The following is a 19,917-nucleotide window of genomic DNA, read 5'->3' on the forward strand; positions in this document are numbered from 1 at the left end:
GGTTTAAGCACTTTAGTATAAAAAATATTCCTGATGATTATTGTTATGCTTTAGTTATTGTATGGCAATGTTATATATGCAATTGTTACTGTATGTTACATGCAAAGTTGAATTCTAGAAATGACGACGCATGTCCGGTACTCGCAGTGCAGGATCCTCCACTATTCCACCTGTTTACAAGATATGGATGGTGTCAAATGACTCAAGTTAAACACTTCCCAGTTGCGGCCACAAAGTAAAACGAGATCAGAGAACAAGGAAGTCACTATATCAGGTTCAGCAATTCTGTTTTCTTTATAGCTTTGTTTTAATGAGGGTATGTTTAGTGACAACAACACGCGGCCATCTTCAAGCAGCCCGAACAGCCGGCAGAACAGCAGTAATGAAAGGTACTAAATGATATATGGTATTAACAGGAAAATAGCTGCATTAGCATATGGGAAGTCTCACAACACAATTGCCTTCACACTATGCATAGCACATACAGCAATGTGAAAAGCATTAATGCTATTATGGTTTTAATTTATGTTAAAATCTATATGTTAAAGTTGTAGCCTACAGAAACTGGATTTTCACACAACTGAATATTATGTTTGAAACATACTGTACAGTATATGGTTAAGGGAACCAGTCACTAGATTCATGCTGCCTGTGGTTTGAGACTCGCTAATTCATAGTTTCATAGTTGCAAAAACCATCAAGGTCCATATAGAGCAGGGGAGCGGAGCATTTTGGGAAATCTGCATGGGGGTCACAGTACCCGGCTGCTAGCCGCATTTTGCCAATGGCTGGCCCTTTAAACTCCTTTCACACTGTGAGCACGTGCATGCAGCAGTGAATGCTTGGTGTGTGCTGCCCCCGTGCCAGCAGCTAGCGCTGCTCGGATCCAGACCCGCTGCGTGGCTCGAGGGATCCTCCGGACCCAGGGGTCACGCGGACACGCCGAATGAAAAGGGGGACGTAGTTGTACGGCCTTGACCATATTTGGTTCGTGATGCCACCCACGGTGTGTGGTGAAGTGGGACACCACCGGTGCTGTTATGGGATACCCAGGGGAGATGTAATGGCAGCCGGATGTTAACCATTCCATGGGTAGGGATGGTTTCCCCGGGGCCCAGTGTCTCTGTGCAGGGTATGGCGATGGTCGGGGCTTGCGCGCCCGGACGTACCAGGGGATGTTTGGTTACTCACAAGTAAATGAATCACACGAGTCTTTTGGTAAACCAAGGTGCTGGTGGCCGGCCGCCGCGGCCGGTTGTACTCTGGTCCCCCGCCTGGGCTGGTGGTCGCCGTCTCTTCCTCTCCACTGGTTGTGGTTGTGTGTTTGGACTTCCCGGTATGGAACACGGGAGTCCGCTCCCGGCTTTCTGTGTTCCTGAGGAGCCGTGCCCGCTATGGGCCCTGGCAGTTGCCCTATCCCTATCTGTGGGTGGTTGTCTGCTTTTGGGACTTTGGTTGGGACAAGACCTGTAATCCTGCCCTCAATCGGTTGATTAGCTAGGCCGTTGGTTCCGGTCCTGGCTTCAGGGTCTGAGTACCCCCTCTGTGTTTCCGGTCGGGTCTCCGGTGTCAGTACCGACAGGCTCCAACCCTGCTCCGGTCCTCCTCGGATCTGCCGAGCCATCTTCTCGTCTCCTGCGGACAGAGACCACCATCTGCCACCTAGCCAAGGTACCAGAGCTCCGACCCTGGCACCGTTCAACTTGAACTTCTCCTCTGCTGAAGCTACACCTAGCTCCAGCCCACACTCCTCTCAACTTGAACTCTAGACGTGAACTACTGACTGTTTGTTTTCCCGCCCTGGGCTGTCTAGACCCCTAGGTGGGCGTTCCCTAACCGCCTGGTCCGGCCCACTGGTGTGCCTGTCTTGCCCTGAGGGGGGGTGACTAGGGCTTCAGGTCGGCTGTATGTGACCTAGGTGAGGGATGGTGTTATGCGGGGGCCTAATGTGTGACTACCTGGTTTTGCAATGGCGTCACATGTGCACATACATTGAAGGAATACTGCCACTGCAGGCATGAGGATGTAATTTGCGGGCAGAATTTTCGCGTGATGCACTCCCATCCCACAGATGAGAACAGCAGTGGCAGCACTGACCTCATTTTTGCTGTGTGTGCCCCAGCTCCCCCCAGTGCTGTATGTGACCCCAGCCTCCCCAATGCTGTATGTGTCCCTAGTCATCCCAGTGCTGTATGTGCCCAGTTACCCCAGTGCTGTATGTGCCCTAGCCTCTCTAGCGATGTATATGCCTCAGCCTCTCCAGTGCCGTATATGCACCCAGCCTCCCCAGTACTATATGTGCCCTAGTCTCCCCACCGCTGAATATGCCCCCAGCCTCCCCAGTGTTGTATATGCCTCCAGCCTACCCAGTGTTGTATGTGCCTTAGCCTCCCCAGCACTGTATGTGCCCCAGCCTCCCCAGTGCAGTATGGGTCCCAGCCTCTCAAGTGCAGTATGGGTCCTAGCCTCTCCAGTGATGCAGGTGCCCCAGCCTCTCCATCATTGTATATACCCCCAGCCTCCCCAGTGCTGTATGTTGCCCAGCCTACCCAGTGCTGTATGCACCCCTGCTAACCCACTGCTGTATATGCCCCCGCCTCCCCATTGCTACATATGCCCCCAGCCTCTTCAGTGTTGTATATTCCTGCAGCCTCCCCAGAGGTGTATGTTCCTCAGCCTTCCCTGTGCTGCATGTGCCCCAGCCTCTTTAGCGCAGTATGGATCCCAGCCTCTCCAGTGCAGTATGTGTCCTAGCCTCTCAAGTGCAGTATGGGTCCTAGCCTCTCCAGTGATGCATGCGCCCCAGCCTCTCCATCATTGTATATACCCCCAGCCTCCCCAGTGTTGTAAATTCCCCATCCTCCCCAGTGCTGTATGTGCCCTATCATACCCAGTGCTGTATGGCCCCCAGCCTACACAGTGCTGTATGTGCCTTAGCCTTCCAAGTGGTGTATGTACCCCCAGCCTCCCCAGTCCTTTATTCTCACCTGCCCCCACAGTGTTGCATGTGAACCAGCCTCCTCAGTTCTGTACATGTCCCAGCCTCTCCAGTGCTGTATGTGCCCTAGCCTCTCCAGTGCTGTATGTGCCCTAGCCTCTCCAGTGCTATATGTGCCTTAGCCTCCTCAATGGTGTATGTGCCTCAGGCTCCCCAGTGGTGTGTGTGCCCCCAGCCACCCCAGTGGTGTATTGTGCCCCCATCCTTCCCAGTGCTGTATGTGCCCCCAGCTTCCCCAGTGCTGTATGTGCCCCAGCTTCCCCAGTGTTGCATGTGAACCAGCCTTCCCAGTGTTGTATGTGTCCTAGCCTACCCAATGCTGTATGTGCCCCAGCCTTTCCAATGGTGTATGTGCCTCAGCCTCCCCAGTAGTTTATGTGCCCCCAGCCTAATCAGTGGTGTATGTGCTCACACCTCCCCAGTGTTGCATGTGAACCAGCCTCCCTAGTGCTGTATGTGCCCCAGCCTACTCAGTGCTGTATGTGCCCCAGCCTACTCAGTGCTATATGTGCCCCAGCCTCTTTACTGCTTTATGTGCCCCAGCCTATCCAGTGGTGTATGTACCCAGCATCCCAAGTACTGCATGTTCCCAAGCCTCATTAGTGCTGTATATGCCCCTACCGAAAAAGTGGTGTATGTGCCCTAGCCTACCTAGTGCTGTATGTGTCCTTGCTGACCCACTGCTCTATATGCCCCCGGTTCCCCATTGCTATATATATACCCCCAGCCTCCCCAGTGCTGTATGTGCCTGAGCCTCCCCTGTGGTATAGTGCCCCAGTCTCTCCAGTGCTGTATGTGCCCCAGCCTCTCCAGTGCAGTATGTGTCCCAGCCTCCCTATTGTATGTGCCCCAGCCTCTCCAGTGCTGTATGTTCCTCAGCCTTCCCACTGTTGCATGTGAACCAGTGATGTATGTGCCCCAGCCTCCCTATTGTATGTGAACCAGCCTCCCCAGTGCTGTGTCTGCCCCAGCCTGCCCAGTAGTGTATGTGCCCAAGCCTCCCCAGTGCTGTATGTGCCCCTGCCTCCCCAGTGTTGTATGTGCCCCAGCCTCCCCAGTACTGCATGTGCCCCAGCCTCTTCAGTGCTGTATGTGCCTCAGCCTCTGAAGTGGTGTATGTGCCCTAGCCTCTCCAGTGCTGTATGTGCCCCAGCTTCCCCAGTATTGTATGTGGCCCAGCCTCCTCATTGTTGTATGTGCCCCCAGCCTCCCTAGTGTAGTATGTGTCATAGCCTCCCCAGTGCTGTATGTGCCCCAGCCTCGATAGTGATGTATAGGCTCCACATTTCACTAATTCTGTATGTGCCCTAGAATCCCAGTGATGTACTGTATATGCCCCCAGTCTCTTCAGAGATATATATGCCCCAGTGTCTCCCGTGATGTATATGCCCCAGAATCCCCGGGATCAAGAACTGGTCAAGTGTGAGTCCCGAAGTTAAAAATTAACTAAAGTCCGACAACCCAGCGAACCTGAACTTTCACGGGTCGTCTCATCACTAGTCATTAAATTAAAAAATAGAATCATGCTGTAGTCTGGTTCAATTTATGATCCAGACTAGTGCATGAAAATAGCAATCAACTCCTGCATCTGTTCACCAAGTGCACAGTCACACAGCATACTGTATGTAGCTGTTAAGATTAATGGGTGCGTCTCATCCAACACATGAAAGAAACTGGTGCATGCATTTTTTGGGGGGTTTTCACAAGTAGATTTGGCCAGTTAAAATATTTGTTCATCTGTAATGCCCCATTGAATAAGGCTATGTTCACAAATCCAGTAGTCATCAATTAGACCAGACCCAGCAGCAATCCGTTGGCAAAAAAGTTGTGCATACACAACTTTTTGGCCATTTTGAAAACACTGATTGATGCAGGATCCGTTTTTTTTAACATAGGAGTCTATGGAAAACTGATCCGTCAACTGATCGCTATTTATCTTCAATTTGAAACTGATTAAGGCTGCTTTCACACATCAGTTTTTGGCCATCAGACACAATCCGGCAAAAACATGAAAAAAGGATCCGGCGTCTGTTGCCGCCGGATCTGTTTTTTTTTCCTCATAGACTTTCATTAGCGCCGGATTGTGCTGGATGGCCTTGCATTTCATCCGGTTTTTGCCGGCAAAATTTGCTTGTCCGGTGGCCAGATGAAACGTTGAAGTCAACGTTTTTGTGTCCGGCAAAAAAAAAAAATGGATCGTGCCAGATCCGGCGCCGTACGGCATGTTTTATAATGGAAGCCTATGGAAGTCAGATCTGGCGTAATACGGCAAAAAACGGATTACGGCCACCGGATCCGTTTTTCTTAACTGAGCATGCGCAGTATCACGGATCTGTCAAAAAACTGAAGGAACTGATGGGAAAAAACTGATGCAACTGATCCGTTTTTTCGCCGGATCCGTCGCATCAGGTTTTTTTGCCATATCGTGCCTGATGGCCAAAAACTGATGTGTGAAAGCAGCCTTAGGCTACTTTCACACATCCGGTTTGAGCCGTGTGGCTCAATCCGGCTGTGAAACCTATGCAACGGATGCGGCGAAAACACCGCATCCTTTGCATAAGTTTTTACAAGCGGCCGGTCCGTTTTTTTACGGTTGCGGCATGCTACTGAGCATGCGCAGTGGAAAAAAACGCATGTGGCGGCTGGATGCGTTTTTTTCCGCATCGCGCCGCATACGGCGTCCATAGGCATGCATTGAAAATGCGCCGCAGCGGCCGGATGCGGCGCGATGTGGTTATTTTTGCCGGAGCAAAAAACGTTGCAGGGAACGTTCTATCCGGCCGCGCCATTGGCTAAATCTGCCGCATGCGGCAAAAAACCGGAGCGAACGCAAGCCCCTGCGGCACAATACGGCACTAATGTAAGTCTATGCAAAAAAACCCGCAACCGGCGGCAAAAAAACGGTTGCGGTTTTTCTGCAGAGTGCCGTATTGTGCCGCATTGCAGAAACCGGAGGTGTGACAGTAGCCTAAGTAAGCAAAAATCCTTTACAAATGGTGACTTAGGCTAAGTGCACACATCAGTTTTTTGCCATTAGGCACAATCCGTCGAAAAAACGGATCAGTTGCATCAGTTTTTTCCATCAGTTCCTTCCGTTTTTGATGGATCCGTTCTGATACTGAGCATGCTCAGTTCAAGAAAACGGAAACCGGCGCCGGCGTCCGACGGGTCCGGCGTCCATAGGCTTCCATTATAAAACACGGCGTACGGCGCAATCCGTTTTTTCATGTTTTTGCCGGATTGTGTCTGATGGCAAAAAACTGATGTGTGAAAGCAGCCTAAATAGCAATCAGTTAACAGATCTGTTTCCATAGACTTAAAAAAAAAATGGATCCTGCAACAATCCATTTTTTCAAAATGGACAAGAACATTGTGCTTGCACAATCTTTTTTGCCAACTGATTGCTGCTGGATCCATTCTAACGGATGATTACTGCACCTTAACTCAGCCTAACTTTGGTCAGTGTACTGTCCATTTTCTCACAGTTTACACTCGGACCAAATATACGCTCAGGTGAACCTACCCTCACAGAGGAAATTCAACTAAAGTTGTTTTTACTTACCTGATATCATGAGTGAAGTATGACCTGATGTGATTTCTGGGCATTCTGGGATCAGAATGTTACAGCATATTGTGGATCACAGATCTGCTTTAGTGCCCTCTTGACATTTACTCTTAGTTGGCGCATATATAATTCCACCTGGCTCTGAAGAGGTTAAGTTAATTTCTATCTTGCAGTGTTCTAACAGGTACTTGTAGCCTCAGCTGCAGCCACTCCCTTCTGCTACAAATATTCCCTCCTCACTCCTCTCTATGACGGTTATAGCTCAAACCTATGCTGACCATTTTGAAGGAGCCCATTGCTGCATAGTTGTGGTGTTGTTTCTATTGCACCTGCAAAGTTCCTTACTGAAGAAACCTAGGAGACCTTGTTGTGTCTTTCCCCACCTGTTTTTCTTACCCACCTTGTGTTGTCTTATAGTAGTGGTGAGCCAGGGTGAATTTAGGGTCAGCGGGGGCCTAGGCATGTGATCAGCACACAGGTGGGAAGGACCCATCTAGGGATGTTAGGGAGTGCAAGATTCAGCCTCAGGCGAGTGCTAAGATGTGACCATACTCCCCTCTCCCTACTGCAAGGGCCCACCATGGTATTGTTTTCTTGGTGTACCCTGTGTGCTGTGTCACTTGCTGGGGGTCCTCCCCTCCCCTGGCGTGACACTACCCTAGTAGTCATGCTGTGTTGTGCAGCTCGCTGGGAGTTCTCCCATGATCAAGTAAGAAACCTACAGTAACTGTGACACCTGACTAAATGTCAATTAATTTATCAAGGCATAACTTATGTGTATTCTATGACCTAAGCTAACTACACAACTATTTAGGACAAAGTGTTTTTTTTTAATACTAATGCAGTCCTAGATCCATAGCTGTTAATAACTCCATCAGCATAGCCATAAGGGGCTTAAGACCCCATTACATGCAATGACATATTAACGATATATCGCCGGGGTCACGGATTCCGTGACGCACATTCGGCCTCGTTAGCAATGTCGTTGTGTGTAACAGCTCCGAGCGTGTGTTAACGATTAAAAATACTCACCTTATAGTTGATCGTTGACACGTCGTTCATGTTCATAAAATCATTGTTGTTGCAGGACGCAGGTTGTTCGTCGTTCCTGCAGCAGGACACATCGCTACGTGTGACACCCCAGGAACGAGGAACATCACCGTCCCTGCTGCCTCCCGCAATAAGGAAGGAAGGAGGTGGGCGGGATGTCTTTTCTGCGTGTACCTTCATTGTATGATCGTTATAACTATACTCTTGTTAGACGCTCTGCTATACTGCGCCATCACATGTATAGAGTACAGAAATCTGATTTATCTATAAATCTCAGTAATTTTGACTATCTTAAAGGCATATCTCTATACAAGAATCTATTGTGTTTGATGAAGATCCAAATATAGGGTTCGAAATGTTAATTTGTTTTGGAGGGATTGCCTGTTCTCTTGTATGTACTGATGGGTTTGATTTCCAAGTGTGCCATAAACCTTATTCCACATATAACACTCATGTAACATTTCACTGGGGTTTCCCAAGTTTGGGGAAAAAGTCTACAGTCACTCTATGTGACTGCAGACTGCCGAATCAAGGCAGTGCTTGGTGCACATGCTGTTACATGTAGGCAAGTCGAATACTTGTGGTCTTGTGCCGATCAGCCTCATTTGGCATCTCTTAATAGAAGTGAATTGAAAGATGCACGCTGAATGCAGCAGACAATTGACCGCTAGAATGTAAATCGCATGTATGTGGTCACATGATCATTGACTAGCACTGGGAATACTGGAGATTCATAAGGATGCTCAGGATAAGACAGTCTATAGTTACCGAAAGTGACTGCAGACTTTTGTCCCAAACCCAGACAACCCTTTAAATAAGTGACTTATACTTGTTTTAACCACTTAATTACTGGCTTTATAATCCTTCATTATTAGGTTTGTTTTGGCATTTTTTTTCTTTTTTATTCTGTATGACTACATTCAGAGAGCAATATTTTTATTCTTCTGATGACACAGCTGTATGATAGCATGTTTTTTTTTCTCCAGGAAGACATGAGCCCTAAAAAAAAAAGTATTCATACAGCATGAAATTTTCCATATTTTTTCATGTTACACCCACAAACGTACAGTATATCACAAGTAAACCCCTCACGTTTTTGGAAATTTTGTATTATGTCTTTTGTTATGTATTAAAAAAAAGCTCCAGCTCTGAACAACTGAAGGAGCACTCAATACATTATCTAAAACTAGAAGCAGTAAGGTGCAATTACAAACTAACCAAGACATGGCTGTCCACCTAAACTGACATCCCAAGCGTGGAGACCACTAATTAGAGAAGCAGCAAAGAGGTCCATGGTCACTCTGGAGGAGCTACAGAGATCCACAGCTCAGGTGGGAAAATCTGTCTATAGGTCAACTGTTAAGCCTGCTTTACACGAGACGACCGATTGTGCGATAGCACGATCGATCGTACCCGCCCCCGTCGTTTTTGCGTCACGTGCAAATAGTTGCCCGTGGCGCACAAACTCGTTTAACCCCTGTCACACGTACTTACCTTCCGGACGACCTCGCTGCGGGCGATGAATGTCCACTTCCTGGAGTGGGAGGCACGTTCGGCGTCACAGCGACGTCACACGGCAGCCGGCCAATAGAAGCGGAGGGGCGGAGATGAGCGGGATGTAAACATCCCGCCCACCTCCTTCCTTCCATTAAGCCATCGGGTGCCGCGGGAGGCAGGTAAGATGCTGTTCATCGTTCCCGTGGTGTCACATGGAGCAACGTGTGATGCCACGGAAACGATGAACAACCGCCGCCATTTAAATTAAACAATTTTATGAAACCTAGCGACGAGTACACGGCTCACAATTTGTGAGCGATACTACGTCGCTAGGAGGTGTTACACGAGGCGACGTCGTGTACGATGCCGGATGTGCGTCACGAAAACCGTGACCCCGACGATGCATCGCACGATCAGTCGTCTCGTGTAAAGCCCGCATTAAGGGGGCTTTACACGCTATGACATCACTAATGCGAACTCGTTGGGGTCACGGAATTTGTGACGCACATCCGGCCGCATTAGCGATGCCGTTGCGTGTGACACCTATGAGCGATTTTGCATCATTGCAAAAACGTGCAAAATCGCTCATCGGTGACAGGGGGGTCCATTCTCATAAATCGTTACTGCAGCAGTAACGAGGTTGTTCCTCGTTCCTGCGGCAACACACATCGCTCCGTGTGACACCGCAGGAACGAGGAACCTCTCCTTACCTGCCTCCCGGCCGCTATGCGGAAGGAAGGAGGTGGGCAGGATGTTACGTCCCGCTCATCTCCGCCCCTCCACTTCTATTGGGCGATGGTTCAGTGACGCAGCTGTGACGTTGCTGTGACGCTGAACGAACCGCCCCCTTAGAAAGGAGGCGGTTCGCCAGTCACAGCGACGTCGCCGGGCAGGGAAGTAGTGTGACGGGTCTGGGCGATGTTGTGCGGCATGGGCAGCGATTTGCCCGTGTCACACAACAGATGGGGGCGGGTACCCACGCTAGCGATATCGGTACCGATATTGCAGCGTGTAAAGCGGCCTTTAGTCATATCCTCCAGAAATCTGGCCTTTATAGATCAGTGGCAAGAATAAAGCAATCTTTGAAAGCATGACTTGAGACATCCAGTTTGCAAAACTTCATGTAGAGGACACAGCTAGCATGTGGAAGAAGGTGCAATAAGACCAAATTAGAACTTTTTAGGCTAAATGTACAACAATACGTGTGGTGGAAAACTAACACTGCACATCACCCTGAAAACACCATCTCCACTGTTTAACATGGTGGCAGCATCATGCAGTGTGGATGTTTTTTTCAGCAAGGACAGGGAAGCAGGTCAGAGTTAACAGGAGGATGTATGGAGCTAGTTACAGAGCAATCCTGGAGGATTGCCAGTTTCGGACAGCTGTGCCAAAGATGGGAGAAACTTGGGCAGAAGAGTGGTGTGGCAATACCAGCTTATTTAATTAATAAAGAGTTGTGATGTACTATAATGAATCAGGAGCGTCTGACTCGAGCCATGTCATTTATGTTGATCTTGATGAATCGATGCCAATATGTGAAATCATAGCTTGGCAGCCTGTAAGATTGCTAGACTGCTAGATCAGTAGATGAGATGTAATTGTCATTGGCTCAGAGGGAAGGGTAAAAGTGTAAGGTGCCAGAGGGCAGTAGTCATGTGGGAGGTCATATTATTGCACCCTAAATAGAAGAATTGCCGGAATTTCCTAATCTCATAGTCTGAACTGGTGCAAACTGAACATAGTATACATTATCAAAAATAGCAGTTGCACTCAAGTAGAGGGAAGGAGAAAAAACAAAGAGATGTACATGGTGAACTTTGGAAAGTGAATATGCATTACTGGAAAAAAAAACATGAAGAACATTTTGGGGAAAAAATGAGTTATTTTGCAAATACAATTGGCCAAATTTACTTGAGCCCAGGTACCACACCGAGGTATAACTCTCAACTGGGTCCTAATCGAAATTTCTGCCTCTTTTCATGTCATTCCTGACCTCTTTATAAGGGCTAGAAAAGAACCTGCAAAAGAAAAAAAAAAAGCAAAAAAATGGCAAATACCTCAAGATAAAAAAATGCAAATAATGAAGAAAGCCCTTTATGGCTTGGCATTGCAGAAGACAATGTTTTTATTTTTCCAGTAATATTACCATTTGTGGGCCTTTTTGCAAGTCAAGTCATATTGTTTCATAGAACCATTGTTTATTTTATACAAACTATTTTGTAATTTTAAGGAAAATAAATGAATTCCATTGTGTTTTTTTGAGCCATTCACAGTGTAATTAAAAAAAAAAAATTTAAGCATTTTTATGTGTCATGCAACCTTACACATGTAGCAGTACCCTTTATTTTAATTTTTGGGTTCCTTTAACAGTTTCGAACAATAAAAACACTTTTAATAGAAAAAATGGTTTCATTTCATTCTTAGGTTACCGTCACAAGACTAATATGTAGCGCATTATCCTGCTGTGGCAACACAGTGGATGAAATTGTATGAAATCGCATCCACACATGGCATAAAAACATGTGCATCTTAAATTGGCCGATGTGGCAGGTTTGAAACCTGCTCCTTCAATTTATGATGTGGATTTTCACTGAGGACTTTACCCTTTGTACCCTTTCATTGCAGTATTTCTGTAATGAAATCCATGCAGCTGATTACTGCTGTTTTTGACTATACAGAGAGAGAGGGGAGCCAGCACGATCTGAAATTGGCATGCATCATATAAAAAGTGAAAATTCACAGATTTATTCCAACTGTACTACAATAAAAAAAAAGAGATTTTTAGCAAATAATTGATCAATTTTTTGAGCCACCCCTGCCAACGTCACGGCAAATCTCAATAGGGGGGTCCTACTCTATATTCTGTATTTCATGTGCCATGCGGCCTCCTAGATAAAGTTAAAAGCAGAACCATAATAGAGCACACATACCTGTAACCTGTAAATAACCGCTTCTATGTTGCAAAAAAGGCACTTGTGGATAGAGACCAGCCCAGGTCCCAGCATGTGGAGCAAGCTCTGCACCATACCAGGACTATATCAGAACTGATCCTCCCAGTGCCAAACAGCAACCATTGATAAAGGCGGACCAGATCCAAGATGGTGCTTAATTAGCATTGCCTGTGGAAAGGGGTGAGGTAGCTGAATCTGAACAGCTACCAACAGGAGGAATACATAGCAAACCAAAATCAGGCGTGCATGGCATGGTGGTGACCGGCCACCAGAATTTGTAGCATAACTACGACCAAACAGAGAGAGAGGGGAGCCAGCACGATCTGAAATTGGCATGCATCATATAAAAAGTGAAAATTCACAGATTTATTCCAACTGTACTACAATAAAAAAAATGAGATTTTTAGCAAATAATTGATCAATTTTTTGAGCCACCCCTGCCAACGTCACGGCAAATCTCAATAGGGGGGTCCTACTCTATATTCTGTATTTCATGTGCCATGCGGCCTCCTAGATAAAGTTAAAAGCAGAACCATAATAGAGCACACATACCTGTAACCTGTAAATAACCGCTTCTATGTTGCAAAAAAGGCACTTGTGGATAGAGACCAGCCCAGGTCCCAGCATGTGGAGCAAGCTCTGCACCATACCAGGACTATATCAGAACTGATCCTCCCAGTGCCAAACAGCAACCATTGATAAAGGCGGACCAGATCCAAGATGGTGCTTAATTAGCATTGCCTGTGGAAAGGGGTGAGGTAGCTGAATCTGAACAGCTACCAACAGGAGGAATACATAGCAAACCAAAATCAGGCGTGCATGGCATGGTGGTGACCGGCCACCAGAATTTGTAGCATAACTACGACCAAACAGAGAGAGAGGGGAGCCAGCACGATCTGAAATTGGCATGCATCATATAAAAAGTGAAAATTCACAGATTTATTCCAACTGTACTACAATAAAAAAAATGAGATTTTTAGCAAATAATTGATCAATTTTTTGAGCCACCTCTGCCAACGTCACGGCAAATCTCAATAGGGGGGTCCTACTCTATATTCTGTATTTCATGTGCCATGCGGCCTCCTAGATAAAGTTAAAAGCAGAACCATAATAGAGCACACATACCTGTAACCTGTAAATAACCGCTTCTATGTTGCAAAAAAGGCACTTGTGGATAGAGACCAGCCCAGGTCCCAGCATGTGGAGCAAGCTCTGCACCATACCAGGACTATATCAGAACTGATCCTCCCAGTGCCAAACAGCAACCATTGATAAAGGCGGACCAGATCCAAGATGGTGCTTAATTAGCATTGCCTGTGGAAAGGGGTGAGGTAGCTGAATCTGAACAGCTACCAACAGGAGGAATACATAGCAAACCAAAATCAGGCGTGCATGGCATGGTGGTGACCGGCCACCAGAATTTGTAGCATAACTACGACCAAACAGAGAGAGAGGGGAGCCAGCACGATCTGAAATTGGCATGCATCATATAAAAAGTGAAAATTCACAGATTTATTCCAACTGTACTACAATAAAAAAAAATGAGATTTTAGGCAAATGGTTGCTGTTTGACACTGGGAGGATCAGTTCTGATATAGTCCTGGTATGTGTAGGGCTTGCTCCACATGCTGGGACCTGGGCTGGTCTCTATCCACAAGTGCCTTTTTTGCAACATGGAAGCGGCTATATACAGGTTGCAGGTATGTGTCCTCCATTATGGTTCTGCTTTTAACTTTATCTAGGAGGCCGCATGGCACATGAAATACAGAATGTAGAGTAGGACCCCCCTATTGAGATTTGCCGTGACGTTGGCAGGGGTGGCTCAAAAAATTGATCAATTATTTGCTAAAAATCTCATTTTTTTTATTATAGTACAGTTGGAATAAATTTGTGAATTTTCACTTTTTATATGATGCATGTCAATTTCAGATCGTGCTGGTTCCCTTTTTTTCTCTGTTTTGACCGTAGTTATGCTACAAATCTGGTGTCTGACCAACACCATACCATGCACGCCTGATTTTGGCTTGCAATATATTCCTCCTGTTGGTAGCTGTTCAGACTCAGTTACCTCACCCCTTTCCACAGGCAATGCTAATTAAGCACCATTCTTGGATCTGGTCCGCCTTTATCAATGGTTGCTGTTTGACACTGGGAGGATCAGTTCTGATATAGTCCTGGTATGTGTAGGGCTTGCTCCACATGCTGGGACCTGGGCTGGTCTCTATCCACAAGTGCCTTTTTTGCAACATGGAAGCGGCTATATACAGGTTGCAGGTATGTGTCCTCCATTATGGTTCTGCTTTTAACTTTATCTAGGAGGCCGCATGGCACATGAAATACAGAATGTAGAGTAGGACCCCCCTATTGAGATTTGCCGTGACGTTGGCAGGGGTGGCTCAAAAAATTGATCAATTATTTGCTAAAAATCTCATTTTTTTTATTATAGTACAGTTGGAATAAATTTGTGAATTTTCACTTTTTATATGATGCATGCCAATTTCAGATCGTGCTGGTTCCCTTTTTTTCTCTGTTTTGACCGTAGTTATGCTACAAATCTGGTGTCTGACCAACACCATACCATGCACGCCTGATTTTGGCTTGCAATATATTCCTCCTGTTGGTAGCTGTTCAGACTCAGTTACCTCACCCCTTTCCACAGGCAATGCTAATTAAGCACCATTCTTGGATCTGGTCCGCCTTTATCAATGGTTGCTGTTTGACACTGGGAGGATCAGTTCTGATATAGTCCTGGTATGTGTAGGGCTTGCTCCACATGCTGGGACCTGGGCTGGTCTCTATCCACAAGTGCCTTTTTTGCAACATGGAAGCGGCTATATACAGGTTGCAGGTATGTGTCCTCCATTATGGTTCTGCTTTTAACTTTATCTAGGAGGCCGCATGGCACATGAAATACAGAATGTAGAGTAGGACCCCCCTATTGAGATTTGCCGTGACGTTGGCAGGGGTGGCTCAAAAAATTGATCAATTATTTGCTAAAAATCTCATTTTTTTTATTATAGTACAGTTGGAATAAATTTGTGAATTTTCACTTTTTATATGATGCATGCCAATTTCAGATCGTGCTGGTTCCCTTTTTTTCTCTGTTTTGACCGTAGTTATGCTACAAATCTGGTGTCTGACCAACACCATACCATGCACGCCTGATTTTGGCTTGCAATATATTCCTCCTGTTGGTAGCTGTTCAGACTCAGTTACCTCACCCCTTTCCACAGGCAATGCTAATTAAGCACCATTCTTGGATCTGGTCCGCCTTTATCAATGGTTGCTGTTTGACACTGGGAGGATCAGTTCTGATATAGTCCTGGTATGTGTAGGGCTTGCTCCACATGCTGGGACCTGGGCTGGTCTCTATCCACAAGTGCCTTTTTTGCAACATGGAAGCGGCTATATACAGGTTGCAGGTATGTGTGCTCCATTATGGTTCTGCTTTTAACTTTATCTAGGAGGCCGCATGGCACATGAAATACAGAATGTAGAGTAGGACCCCCCTATTGAGATTTGCCGTGACGTTGGCAGGGGTGGCTCAAAAAATTGATCAATTATTTGCTAAAAATCTCATTTTTTTTATTATAGTACAGTTGGAATAAATTTGTGAATTTTCACTTTTTATATGATGCATGCCAATTTCAGATCGTGCTGGTTCCCTTTTTTTCTTTTTTTTTTTTTTTTTCTCTGTTTTTGACTATGTAGACATAAGTATAAAAGGAATGAATGACCTCTACATGTTTTGCTTTCTTTTTTAGATGTTGTGCATCTAATTTTCTGCTTAGATTACAATTTTAACCACTAATATTAATTTGTATGCATTTTTTTAAATCACACTTCATGACAAAAATGCGTGAATGTGCTTGTGTATATAAAGTGCTGAATGGCATTTTGACAGTGTGTCAGGAGGCTAATCTCAGAAAATATATGTTTATAGGAATTTAGTGTAGTTTTTGTCTTTTTAAAATGTAGCTTTTATTTAATTTATTTTTTTATATTCTGTACACGCTCTGCTTATTGCAAAGTGCTGCAGAATATGTTGGCACTATATCAATAAAATGATTATTATAATTATTATTATTATTTGTAAGTGGCAAAAGTGTGAAAATTAACCTGACAGCTAAAGGTTCAATATCTCAAAAAGGGTTGGCACCCATCGATTATAAAATCAGTCCTTTATTTCATCTGGTTAAAAGTCGGTGGAAAGGAAGATGCGGGGTGCATATACAGGATATAAAATCCATACATTTTGAATTGCGTCTCCTATTTTCATAGGATTAATTATAAAGAAACATTTCTCAATTTTAGCAAATAAAGAGTTATCTCTGAGTCTTCGTAGTACAGTGCATACATGTTGGACATGTGACATAACGTCAGTACAGTAAATCAGGATGTCATCCAGATAGACCACCACATCTTGACCACAGATATCCCTGAATACGTCCTTAAAGTTCTGAAAGAGAGCCAGCGCATTACTTAACCCAAAAGGCATTACTAGGTACTCATAGTGTCCTTCTGGTGTGTTAAATGTTGTTTTCCACTCATGTTCTTTTTTTATGAGGTTTATAAGCTCGCCTGAGATCAAGTATTGTGAACCACCAGGCTCCTATGAACTAGTTATAGAGATCAGGGATGAGTGGCAGAGGGTACTGATCCTTTACAGTTACCGAGTTCAGTTTACGATAGTCGATACACGGTCTGAGATCACCATCCTTTATTTTAACGAAAAAGAATCCAGCTTTATTTGCTTGTGTTTCAAAAACTATACATCCTAGCTGACAATTAAAGGTATGTATCGAATCAGCCTGATAGTGCCTGATTGGGGTGCTTTAATACACAGAAGGGTCGCTATGAAAATCTGGTAATGCCCTTCGGTTTAACTAACGCACCTGCTGCATTTCAACACTTTGTGAATGACATGTTACTCACCTTTTGGTTAAATTTGTTATGTTGTTTGTCAGTGATCTTTGTTTTTTAACAGGTTTAACTTTTTCGTCACCTACCACCCTGGGTGTAGGAACACCAAGGTGCATGCATTGTCCCCCACAAAGGACACCATCTTACAAACTGCACCTCTCAATGAATCAGTGTCACAAAATTTTATACTTTTGCAGTGAAGAAAAAATAACTACATTTTTACCACCACAATGTTTTAGTCCCAGATATCCAATTTTCATGAACAGAAATTTGAAAAAATGGCCCATAATGTGCTATAAATGTTCTCCTGAATGTATCAATATACAACATGTGACTACAGTACTCTTTGGCCGCACCAAAAGGTTCGTGAGGGAAGAAGCGCCATTTGATTTTTGGTGCCCAGATTTTCCTAGAATAGTTTGTGTATTACATTTGTAGAGCTCCTAAGTGCCAGAACAGCAGAAATCCTCCCCCTCAAGTGACATTATGGAAATTAGATGTTTCTGGGAATTCATCTACGGGTGTAGTGACTATCTTGTCTCTGGAAAACACCCATGGAGTCAAACGCAGTGGATGTTGCAGAATTAAAAATTGTAAATAAGACCTTGTCGTGCTCAGTACATTGTAGTGTTTATACATTGTGCTCAGCTCATGCTTCTGTGGACACACACCCCATAGATTAAACAGGGTTCCTCATCACAACAATGCCAAATATGTGTGGATGCTACCTGGGGTTTATGACAATTGTGGTGTTTAGTGGACTTGGGAGAGCAGATTTTGCTGGATTTCTTTTTGAAGGGGAGCCATAGCGTTTTTCCTGTGCCTTTATGCTACCAGTAACAGGGAAGTTCCCTATTTTTCCATTAGTAGTTGCCAAACCTCAGCTGGGACTTGTTTTTTGTGGGTATGGTAGCAAATTCAAATTTTTGGAATAGTTCACATTTATTCTGTTGTCTATGCTGAGCACATACATTAGCATTTCTATCTACATCTCCGAAATACATGAGTCAGGTGAAACCCTAGATGGATCCTTTCACTAATGAGGCAGCAGAGCTACTACGAATTCCATGTGGCCTCTGTTCAGCGGTGTCCTTCTTTTCAAATGTGAACAAAACTGTTGTTGATCACACTTTTTTATGCATGCCAAAAAAGATGCGTGAAAAGATTGGCAACCCCGGACCACAGGGAGTTCAAAGTGACTCCATTTGTCACATTACAATGAATTTTCCATTGTGAATTTGGTTTGAATTACATATTTCAGAGATTTAACGGAAAGGCCAGTGTAAGCGTTCAACGTAGAGAGCAGGTAAAGGTGAGCTGATCCTTCCTGCCATCTTTGGGAGGGAGAATGAACAAGTCAACAGCAGTTTAAAACTTGATTTTATTTATTTTTTGCATCGTTCACCTTGTGGAATAAGTGGTTAGGCGCCTTTATTCTTAGGTCAATATGATTACAGCAATTCCAGAGTTACATAATTTTTTTTAGGTATGGCTACTATCACAATAAAACCCACTTTATTTCAAAATAAAGTTTTTTTGCTTCACCATATATTGATGGTTATAGTTTTTTTTTATTTCTCTGCCAAGAGTCATTTCTATCCCACGAGAGCACAATTAAAACGAAACACCAATTCAGGAAACGTTTTTTACGTTGTTCACCATGTTGTAAAAGTGATAAGACCGTGCTCCTGGCATAGTCTAAAGCCTGCTTTACACGTTGCAATTAGTTGTACAATCGCATTTGCGATGTGACACGCCCAGGTCGCATATGGGATCTTATGAGATTGCACGTAGGTCGTTCATTTGCTGTCACATGTGCGTTAGTAGTCTATTTTAAATTGATCAATTTTGTGTGCGATCCTTTAGATCATGTGTTCTGTGACGTATGCATTGTGCACCCTTTTTTTTTATTTATTGACTTGCCAAGTGTGTGTAATGCGTAGGGGATCCGTTTTTACTATGTTATCTGCCATTCAGCTCTGCTACATGGCCGCTGACAGCAGACACAGACAGCCATGTAGCAGAGATGAATGGCAGATGACAGCAGACACAGACAGAGCCGCACAATCAGAATGAAGTCGGATGAACTTCACCCGACTTCATTGTCATACCGCGGCTCTGTCTGTGTCTCCTGCTGATTAGCGGTCACCCGTGAAGGACTCACCGGTGACGGCTAATCTCCTGAGTGACTGAATTGAGCAGCCCTCTCTCATACTCCCCGATCCCCGGCGCGGCGCTGCACGGCATTCACACTTCTCCGGCGGCTTTAACTATTTTGAAAAAGCTGGCCGCTCATTATTCAATCTCGTATTCCCTGCTTTCCCCGCCCACCGGCGCCTATGATTGGTTGCAGTCAGACACGCTCCCACGCTGAGTGACAGGTGTCTCACTGTACCCAATCACAGCAGCCGGTGGGCGTGTCTATACTGTGCAGTGAAATAAATAATTAAATAATTAAAAAAAAACGGCGTGCGGTCCCCCCCCAATTTTAAAACCAGCCAGATAAAGCCATACGGCTGAAGGCTGGTATTCTCAGGATGGGGAGCTCCACGTTATGGGGAGCCCCTAGCCTAACAATATCAGTCAGCAGCCGCCCAGAATTGCCGCATACAATAGATGCGACAGTTCTGGGACTGTACCCGGCTCTTCCCGATTTGCCCTGGTGCGGTGGCAATTGGGGTAATAAAGAGATAATGGCAGCCCATAGCTACCACTAAATCCTAGATTCATTATTGCAGGCGTCTCCCCGAGATACCTTCCATGCTTAATCTGTAAGTTACAAAAAATAAACACACACAGCCGAAAAATCGAGCGTGAGATTCGAGCCGAATCATTCACTAATACGTGTCCCATTCCAATGAGAGATTTTCTCGTATTGCTCTACTGCGAGAAACTCGCAAGGGAGAAGCCGGCCTGAAAGTTGTATTTGC

General features: G+C 45.2%; 1 protein-coding gene across 1 annotated transcript in view; it reads left to right on the forward strand.

Annotated features, from left to right (window-relative positions):
• Positions 1 to 275: 275 nt before the first annotated feature.
• Positions 276 to 19,917, forward strand: part of SLC35B3 (solute carrier family 35 member B3) — a 118,308-nt gene continuing 98,666 nt past the window's right edge. Inside the window, exon 1 of the mRNA XM_075314774.1 lies at positions 276 to 389. Coding sequence (XP_075170889.1) covers positions 319 to 389 — 71 coding nt within the window. The 5' untranslated portion in view covers positions 276 to 318. The remainder of the gene's footprint in view (positions 390 to 19,917) is intronic.

Source organism: Anomaloglossus baeobatrachus, chromosome 6 (genome assembly GCF_048569485.1).
Source record: "Anomaloglossus baeobatrachus isolate aAnoBae1 chromosome 6, aAnoBae1.hap1, whole genome shotgun sequence".
NCBI lineage: Eukaryota > Metazoa > Chordata > Amphibia > Anura > Aromobatidae > Anomaloglossus > Anomaloglossus baeobatrachus.